Source organism: Meriones unguiculatus, chromosome 11 (assembly GCF_030254825.1).
Source record: "Meriones unguiculatus strain TT.TT164.6M chromosome 11, Bangor_MerUng_6.1, whole genome shotgun sequence".
Taxonomy (NCBI): Eukaryota; Metazoa; Chordata; class Mammalia; order Rodentia; family Muridae; genus Meriones; species Meriones unguiculatus.
In genome coordinates this window covers 11,690,207-11,700,292 of record NC_083359.1, presented here as the reverse complement: position 1 = coordinate 11,700,292, position 10,086 = coordinate 11,690,207, and the positions used below count along the sequence as shown (strand labels likewise).

Here is a 10,086-nt window from a genome sequence, read left to right as displayed (position 1 = left end):
ACAGATGTTTATTATAAGTGAGATAAGACTGTGCTAGGCTCCTCTTGTACACATCTGGAGTGACTCAGGTGAAAAAAGGCTTACAGAGATAAATGGGAAACAATAGACGAAACACAGGAAGAAGGAGAAAAGGAAAGAGCCAGGAAGTTAGAAACGAAACAGTCTAAAAAGTGTTTGTGAACACCAGGTCATTTCAGTAATTCTTGATGGTGAATGGTTTCTTAGGACTGTGCTTTGAGAATACACCGTACTCTTAGAGGTGGGACTTTAAGCATTATTGCCACATGGAAGGTGATATGTTTCGGGGTGGGTTTTCTTTAAATTTATTGATTATATATACAGTGTTCTGCCTGCATGTACATAGAGGTAACAATATCAATTTCCAGCAACCACATGGTGGCATGGTGTTTTTTGAAACTTTACAATCTCTCAAAGAACCTGCTGTTCCGAGCATTTGAACTCGGTACCTCACGAGTGCCAAGCAAGCACTGTACCCCCATGGAGCTACAAACCCATCCCCCAGAGCCCTCCCTCAAGCTTCTGTGAGTGATGCAGCTCTACCCAGGTTAGACCTTCACCTGCCACATAACCTCCCAGCCCTTGCCATGAGTCTCCCAAGAGCCCCCTTTACATCCTTATTCCTTAAGGTATAGATGAAAGGGTTAAGGGTAGGGGTGATTATAGAATAGAAGAGGGAGATAAACTTGCCCTGCTCTTGGGAGTAACTGGACGGGGGCTGCAGGTACATATAGATTGCAGGGAGGTAGAACAGGGACACCACCAGCAAGTGGGAAGAACAAGTCCCAAATGCTTTGTGCCATGCCCTGGAGGACTGGATCCTCATCACTGCCCGAGCAATGAAGCCATAGGAGAGGAGGATAAGGGCCAGAGGGACCAGCACAAAGAAGGCCACCAGCACAGCCAGCGTAGTATCATTCACTGTCGTATCGGCACAGGACAGCTTGATCATGGCTGGCACCTCACAGAAGAAGTTGTTCAGCACCTGCCTCCCACAGAAAGGCAATCTCACCGTCAGGATGACCTGAACTAGGGAGTTGCCAAAGCCACTGAGCCAGGCTGTAGCCACCAGCTGCTGGCAGAGTCGGCGGTGCATGATAATGGCATACCTGAGTGGCTCACAGATGGCCACATAGCGGTCCAGAGCCATGGCAGCCAAGACAATGCACTCCGTGCCGCCCAGCCAGTGGAAGATGGCATATTGCACGGTGCAGCCACCGTAACTGATGGTCTTCTGGGAACTGCCCATGTTGACCAGCATCTGAGGGACTGTGGTAGTGGTGTAGCAGAGGTCCAGGAAGGACAGGTGGCTGAGGAAAATGTACATAGGGCTGTGGAGCTGGGCATCCAGGTGGGACACCAGGATGATGGAGATGTTTCCCAGCATAGCCAGAACATAGGACACCAGGAGGACTACAAAGAGGGGAAGCTCCAGCCATGGCCTGTCAGAAATGCCCAGGAGGATGAAGTCCTTTGGGGAGTCCCAGAAGCAGCTTTGGTTGTCACTTTTCATTCTGAGGCATCTTGTGGAAACTGTGATGAGTCAAGAGAATCTGAATGAGTAACTGTCATCAGAGAGCATGAATCATTTTCCCCTTCTGTGTGTGCTCTTTCTCAGGCTGCATCCTGTCTGACCCTCCTCCCTCTGGAGAGGCCTCTGGACGAGGAGCCACACAGCAGCCAGTACACCTCACACCCTCCTACTCTGACCTTCCCCAAGCCAGCCAGGGTTTCTAAGCTTCCACTCCTGCATCTGTTATGATGAGAGTGGGGAATGAGGCATGACTCAGCTGCAGATCTTGGAGAAGATAAAGAGGCTTATGTGCCAGAGTTCCACACAAATGTGAATACAAGGTTTCATTTAAATTCAGTCATGACTGCCACAATTCCCATTGTCTTCAGAATGTTTGATTTCTGTACAAACACACCGTACCCACTTCCTGCGTTTTGTTTTGTTTTTAAATTTTGTCTTCTGGAGACAGTGGTAGGATAGAAGAAAGAGGTGACATAAAGCAGGAGGAACAGTTTTGCAAGCAGGGAGGGACTCTGTTGACAGGATCACAGCCTTCTGACCCCTGATGGCTGACAATGGCCCTTTCACCATGAGGATGTGCTCTGGCTCACAGGACTGCAGAAGCTCTTGCCCTAAGACTGCTCAAAATGGCAGCTGTGTCACTTAGGAAGCAAAAATAGCGGGGTTCGGGGCTCTCTGAATACCTGGAGTAGCCTAGAGACATGATATGTTAGCTCCTGATTTGTTACTGATCCCTAATGAGACCTGAGAGGGCACAACTGTGAGCATGGACTTGTTTGAAAAAAGAACAGATGCCTCTGAAATGCTATTTGTTTCATACTTACAGGGACATTTAAATTCCAGATACAGCTTTGCCAAGGAATTATTACCTTAGAGAGAGAGAGGAGAGAGCAGCCAGTTTGCTTTCTGGGTGCTGCTGCCCTCCAATGACAATCAAACATTGGTCAAAGCTCCGCTGTGTGCAGGGGCTACATGGGTCAAGGCTCTCTGCCTGCCTGATGGGCTCTGATAACCTTGATAGATCATGATGAGCATCATTCCTGAGGAGAAATGTGTCATCTATGCAACAGAAGACAAGTCACTGTTTTACTTCATACCTGTCATCATTTCCACTGTCTGTAACCATATAAAACACTTGCCACTTAACCAGCATCCTTTCTTAGAATCCCTGTTCTTCAAGGGTGTGTATTCTTTCTCTCTCTAATTAATAGTGTGGGTTGAAGTGCTCAAGTCTTGAGTCCTCAGCCTTTATTTCTTGTTGTCTGCAAGACATGACCTCAGGGTTGCAGCAGTTTGCAGCGGCAGCCATGACAGTTCACTGCCTGAGCAGGGTCATTATAGCTTCCCACCTCACAGTGGGGATGCGATGCTTTGAAGAAAACTGAAAATCAATCTCACATGAAGGCAATTTACACAGTACCCATCTTCATTCTTGGTTTGGACTTAGTGTACACAGGGAGTGCTAGTGGAGTCTCCTCACGTCAGATATCTCAGCAGGCTCACCTCCTCCAAGAGCTAATGCAAAGAACTCTGTTGTCATGTGAAAACGACTCGAATCCTAAAGTTCATATGGGTGAGTAACAATTTCCTCTAGTTTCAAAAACTTAGGTTTTTTGCAACAAAGCTCTCAGAAGGCATGCAAAAACGTTCAATTATTGCATGATTTTTTTTTTTTTCAAAAATTCTTGAACTCATTGACTTCGATGAGCAGGAATTATCCCTGGTGAGCTCAGCAACTCTGTTAACACAGTGAGCTATGAAAGGACACGGTACATTTAGAAAACCCATGTTTTAAGGCTCACACTGGAGTCTGAGGCTTGAATGCCAGGCTGTCACCCTGCTCTCCAGCTCTGCCCTCCCTTCTCTGCCTTTCCTGGCTCTCCTGGAATGCCTCTATCTGGCCACTATACCACCAACGCGCGCCCCTTGTCTCAAGTGTTCTCTGAGGTGCAAGTTCCCTTCCAGGGCCAGCACATTACTGTCCACATCTGGCATGGTGATGCCAGAGCAGAGTTCTTCTAGACCCATGCCTTCAGTTGTAGTTTTGGCAGTTTCTTCCCCTTTCCTGACATTGTGGGCAGACACATCCAAAATTATATCACCATGCTGCCAACGCCAGTACATCCTCTTCCCCCTCATCCACAGCTACATCTGCCTGGTCATGATGGCTCAAAGCATCCAGGTTGTTTCTGACGTACTTTTCCTTTTTAGCTCCAGCCATGATCTTGTGGTTCTGTCTACACAAGGCTGGCAAGTGCTGTCTGATCTTCCTTTCTGTCCAGGGCAGTAAGTGCTGCCTAGATCGCAGAGTTTGCTGGCTTGCTCTGCAGGCAGTCTTTATTTCCCTACCTGGCTGCCCACCCCACAGAGATGCCATCTTTCTAAGACTCAGTTTCTAAGAGCAAAATGACTCCAAATAATCAGATTTTCCAAGAGAAAAGGAGCAATTCTTTCAATGGTCAAAAACATAGTGTGGGTGTCTTCTGATGAGGGACCTTGGACTGTGCCTGCTGGAGGGTGAGAATAAGGACATGCAGATACACTCCCATGACAGGTGTCATCCTCTGTGTGCTATACAATCCTCTGATTGATCTTATTTTAATGTGTCTGTATGTATCTGCCTATTTGTCTATCTATGTATCTATCTACATACCTACCTACCAGCTGTTAAATCATCTGTCTGCTTATCTATCTCATCTCATTCTTAACAACTGCTGTTGAAATTCCATTGGGACCTGATAGAACTGTGACTTACTCCACCATTCAAGAGGGAAAAAAAAATCAAACTCAGAGCAGCATGTAAAACTTCCAGAAATCAGCTCCTGAGATGGGCAAACAAACTCAGCCATGAGATTTTATTTCTTATTAGCCCCTCAAACTGAAATTTACTTTAAAATTCCTCAGCCTGGGCAGTCAAGTCAAGACCTCAGGCCCTGCTCCAGTAAGCAGGGTTATACTAGATTAGACTGAGCCTTGGTGGTAAGGCATTCTCCTTCATTGATGTTTTCATGACAAGCAGGGATTTGTAAGGTTGTGTCTTGGCTCAATGGCAGTGGTGCTCTGACAGTTCTGATGAGAGTAAAATTAAGCCTTGCCCAGCAGGGTGAGGAAGAAATGTGCACTCTCTCCATTACAGCTATCAGCCAACATGTTCACTATACTAAGTGAAGCAAAGGTTTCATTCTACAAGCTAGCCTCCACCTGAAATTTTATCCAGAAGTAGATGTCACAGAGCCTCTCTATGATGCAGTCTCTAACTTGTGTAGAGCCCAGGACTGACCCTTACCTTCCATGGTTCTCTGGCATCTACAGAGGACCTGGCTCAGGGAGGGAGCATTCTTTTGAGCCTGTGCTGGTCTGCACTGGGGAGTGAGTATTTAGGAAGGCAGTCACTGCAAATGCAGAAGGATTTGCTAGGAGGATGCTGTTTGTTCTGATGAAGTTGCTGAGACCTCATGCCTACCTGAACTTGGTGCTCAGCAGGGAAGACAGGTCATTCTTGGCCTGTAAGTAACAAGGACTTTTTCTGAGTGTAGATTTTCCAGGAAGCCAGCTGTGCTTTCCTCTGGCCACAGGAAGGCTTCAAAATCGCAACCCACTTGTGTTGTGGTTGATTTGATATGGTGGAGCAGATTTCACACTTATATAGACAGTTCAGCTTATTGCCAAAGTCAGGGGGGTTGAGGCAGCTCCTACCACACTCCTTGTGACTTCACAATTATTCCCCAGGTTCACCTTGACCTCACCCTCTGCGCTCTTTTCCAGGAGGGCTCTGCTTTCTCCCCAGACACAGTGTAGAAGCTTGCTCTCCTCTGGCTGGGAAGTTATCCCTGATGTTTTATTTAATTAGTGTCTAAGGGATTAGCCGATAATTGATGTAGTGTGAACTTACAGTATTTGAAATTCATGGTATATACCAGAAGACCAGAAGGCCAGAGGAAATGGAGCAGTCACCGGGCATTGAAGGGTTATTCCTCCTCCTCTTCCTACTTTTCGTCCTCCTCCTCTTCTTTCATCAGTTCGCTAAGGTTGGTGGGAGGTCACTGTAAAGTTAGTAAAGGACTAACTTGTGTGTCCTGTGGTTGAGACAGGGAGCAAGCTGAACTGTCTTCAACAACAGAAGCAATCCCTGAGTGTCTAGGTAGGTCACCTGAATTCACAGTGCCACAGTTGTATCTGCAAAGCTTAAGAAATATGAATCTTGCCCTCCAAAGCCTAGCACAGGGGAGAGACAGTTGTTTGCAAAGTTCTTGGAACAATGACTAGCATAGAGGAATCATGTTCAGATTTGTCCCTGATTGCTAGCATTATCTGAGCTGCCATTTCCACTTGCTGCATGGAAGCGATGAAAACTCTGGATGGAGACTGACCGTGGAGGTGAAATCCTCAGTCATGAGCAGCAAATCTTGTGAGCAAAAGCTAGCTGTGGAAGCACCATGAGTGGGAGTGCTTTTAGACAGTGTCAGGCTGGAGCTGAGTCAACCTGCCACCCCAAGCCCAGTGCAGTGGACGCCCCGGGCTGAGGCAATTCCAAGCCTCGGCTGTCTCCACTCAGCCCAAGCCGGTTCTGATGCCCCAAAGCTGTGGTGACCCACTGCCGCCTCCCCCACCCTGGGGCAGCCGGGAATCCAAAGGCCCACTGCACCCCCAAGAGCTCTGTCCAGGGGACAATAAATACTTGGTGAAAGTGCTCCTGCCAGCTCCCCTTCCCGCCTCAGGGCAGTCGGCCCCCCTTCTCGCCCTGGGGCCCTGGAGGAGGGAGACAAGATGGCAGCAGGTCCAAGCAAAGCCTCAGCGGGAGCTGTCCGTGGTGACACTTCCTGCCTCAGCCTATGGAACCGACACCTTTCCTGCCTCAGTATGCCTGCCGCAGCCATGGGAGCTGTCCATGATGACGACAACCTTTGCTGTTTCAGCCTGCTGCCTTCACTCTGGACTGGTTTTTTTGGATGCTTTATAGACTTTATAACCCGTCAAGGCAGAAAAGCCGCCACACCTCTGCCTGAGGAAGCTCCAGCAGCCCAGCTCCAACACCCAGACCCCCTCCCTAGACCCAGCTCCTCTGTAAATCTCATCTCCACCCCCTCAGCAGGACTCCTCCTAGATTATGCAAATTTGAGGAGAAGACTGGAGAAAAACTCACCAATCGCTTAGCAGGAAAACTGACCAATCGCTGAGCTTCCCACAAAAACTCACCAATCCTTGAGGAAGAAAACCAACCAATCCTTGATGAGGAAAGCCCATCAATCCCTGAGCTCTCACAGCTCAGGACTTGAAATCCTTCCAATCCACACTCTGGAAATCCCTGTCCCAGAAAGCTCCGCCCACTCAGAATTCCTATATAAACGGTGTGTTTTCCGAGTTCTCTGATGCCTTCTGAGAGCAGAGTGTTCTTTGTTGTTGTTCTCAATAGTTTGTTTGTTTGTTTGTTTGTTTGTTTTTAGATTTACTGCCTGCTGTGACTCACGCAACAGAGGAAGAGGAAAGAAAGAGGAAATGAAGAAGCGGAGCTACCCTGCCCTGGGAGCTGCAGTGTCTGTTGAGGAGGCCTCCCGTCAGAACTGTGAGGTTGCTGGGCTCCAGTGTCTCAAGGAACCCTGGGACACTCTCCCATCCCAAGCTGGGCTCCCTTCCCAGTCCTTGTAGCATGTGAGTTGAATTTGCGGCCTCAGAGCTATGGCTTTCCCGCACACCCTTCGACCAGAGTAACAGAAGTCAGACTAACCAACCCAGCCACACAAAAATAACCATAGTTACTTCTTCCCTCTAGTTAAAGAAAAATTGTAAGAGCCAGTGAGCTGGCTCAGCAGTTAAGAGCACCTGTTGCTCCTGCAGAGGACCCAGGTTTGACCCGGTATCCATATGGTAGATCACAACTGTTTGTACTTCAGTTTCAGGGAGTCCAGCACGCTCTTGCTTCCCTGGTTACTAGGCACAACCATAGTGTACAAACTTAAGTGCTGGGAAAACACTTAATATACATAAGATTTTTTTAAATCTAAGAAATTGTTAGTGCGTATTTGAGTCTTTTCTCTCCTTTGTTTAGGCTAAGAACTTGACAATTTTATTTCATTTTTCCCTGTGTAGCTTTTGTCTGTATTTCATGAGCTTATCTATTGAATCTATTGATTGTTTATTGTAGGACACATGGAGATCCTTGTGGTCACAAATAGGCATTGGGGGAACCAGGAATGTTGACCACAGAATTGTCCCTTTAAGGGGGGGGGAATGCATAACCTGCCATTTACCTAGAAGGCTGGAAGCAGACATGGCCAACAGCCTGGTGACCTCTGCGCTGTCTGTGTGGCTGACACTATACCAGATCCTCCCCAGACCTTTATCAGGATCATCTTTTGTCAATCTCTGGAACCCATCTTTATGAAAGGTGTCACGTGTAGTCAAGCTATAGAATCCATCTTTATGGAAGATTCACATGTACTTTACAAAGAGGTTTTGTTTTTTAATGGACATTGGTGTTCTGGCTGCACTTACGTCTGTGTGATGTTGCATCCTCTAGAACTGGAATTAGAGACAGTTGTGAGCTCCATGTGGGTGCTGAGAATTAAACTTGGGTCATTTGGAAGAACAGCCATTGCTCTTAACCACTTAGCTATCTCTCCAGCCCCTACAGAATGTTTTGAGGTAGTCACTTCTGATCTTTATTTAGCTTACTTTGTTCTTCAAGGAGATTTATGGATGCTTTATTGTGCACTCGGAACTGAGTTATCACCAAATTGTGCTGTGCTTAATTACACCTAAAATAGATGACTCAGGGTCAGACTCCCAAAGTTTGAACCAACACTGGCTATTTAGTTGTGAACTGCCTTCTTGCATCCCACAGATCATTACTCTGCTGGCTGTGGTGGTCACAGGGACCACTCACAATTTATTGCCACGTATTAATATGTTTTTAACTGTTTCTAAGCTCTTGAGGTACATCTTTGGTCATTGATTGGAGATTTTTCTGAATCTTTTATGGTACTCATAGCTATAAGCTTCCTTCTTTGAACTGCCTTTGCTGCATACCAAAGGTTCTAGTAAATTGTGTTTTCATTTTCATTTAATTACAGGAATTAAAAAAAAAACTTTTCCCCATAGTTTTCTTCAATGACTGCACAGATCATTCAAGAGCATAATGTTTAATCTGTGTGTTCATATAGTGTCTGTCATTTCTCTTGTTACTTCTACTTTTATTATATGATCTGATAAGATACAGGAAAGTATCCTTTCATACTTGTTAAAATTTGACTTATGTTCCAGAACATAAATCTCTCCTTGGGAGAGAGTCCTTGTTGGGTTCTCAGTGAGCCGTGCCTTCTGCTGCTCTTGGGTAGAATGCTCTGAGAGGAATGTCTCGTCTAGCTGATGTTGATACAGCTTAGGCTTCAGGGTTTGGGGTTTGTTCTGATCTAGATCATCTCTGTACTTAAACTAGCCACTATTACTGAAGATGGGTTTATCTATACCTGTATGACCAGTGATTGTTTTATGGAATCAGACATACTAACATTTGGGCATATATATTCACAATTATTGTGTCTTATTGCTATTCTGAACCTTTTATTAAAATGCACAGGCTTAAAAAACCTCTTTTGACCAATTCTGGCTTGATATTTGTTGTGTTAGACCAAGAATGGTTATTCCTTCTCATTTCTGTCCTGTTTGATTAGAATATAGTATTTCATCCTTTGATGTACAATCTGTGTGAGTCTTTATCAATTAGGTGTGTCACCTTCAGGCAACAAATAGTTGGATCTTGTATTTTCTTCCATTCCAGTTGTATTCATGTTTAATTATTGAGTGTTATAATTTGGATTATTATTGAGAGAAACTTGATGATGGCTGTAATTTTTATTATCTGTCAAGTTCATATACTGTTTGTTCTTTTCTTTCTCCCACATTCATGGTAGGAATTTAATGAATGCTTCTGGGAGACTTAAATTCTAAAAAGAAAGTGCTTGAAAGCCAAGGATGCAGTTCAGTAGGTAGTGTGCTTGTTTAGCCTCCAAGTTTAGCCCAAAGTTTGATCCCCAACACCAAATTTAACCCGTAAACGGGATGTGGTGACAGAAGAATGAAAAACTCAAGGTTATTCTCAGCTACATATTTGAGGCCAACCTGGGTTCCCATGAAACCTTGTCTCAAAAAAAATTACAAGTTGATCAGCTGGTACTGATTCATAGTTCATCACCAGGACTATCATAGAAAACAAACTCACACCAAACAAACAAGAAACTAGGCTAGTGTTGGTAAGGACTAGGGACGTGGAGAATGGAAATTTTTGTCTCTCTAGTACAGTGGAGTCTCAATCTGTGGGTTAAGACCCCTTTGGAGGCAGACCAGCCCTTTCCTGGGGTTGCCTAAGACCAGTAGAAAGCACAGATATTTACAATAGCTAAATTGCAGTCATGAATTAACAGTGAAAATCACTTTATGGTTATTAGTCACCACAGCATGAGGAACTAAATTAAAGGGTCGCAGCATTAGGAAGGCTGAGAACCACTGCTCTGGAGGGAATGTAGACAGCAGCAAGC

The 10,086-nt window shown here is 45.6% G+C and overlaps 1 protein-coding gene across 1 annotated transcript; it reads right to left on the bottom strand.

The window, feature by feature from the left end:
* Positions 1–574: 574 nt before the first annotated feature.
* LOC110550004 (olfactory receptor 2B11) lies at positions 575–1,531 on the bottom strand. Its single transcript, XM_021639552.2, has one exon. It carries the CDS (start codon positions 1,529–1,531, stop codon positions 575–577), a length of 957 nt encoding a protein of 318 aa, XP_021495227.2.
* Positions 1,532–10,086: the final 8,555 nt, after the last annotated feature.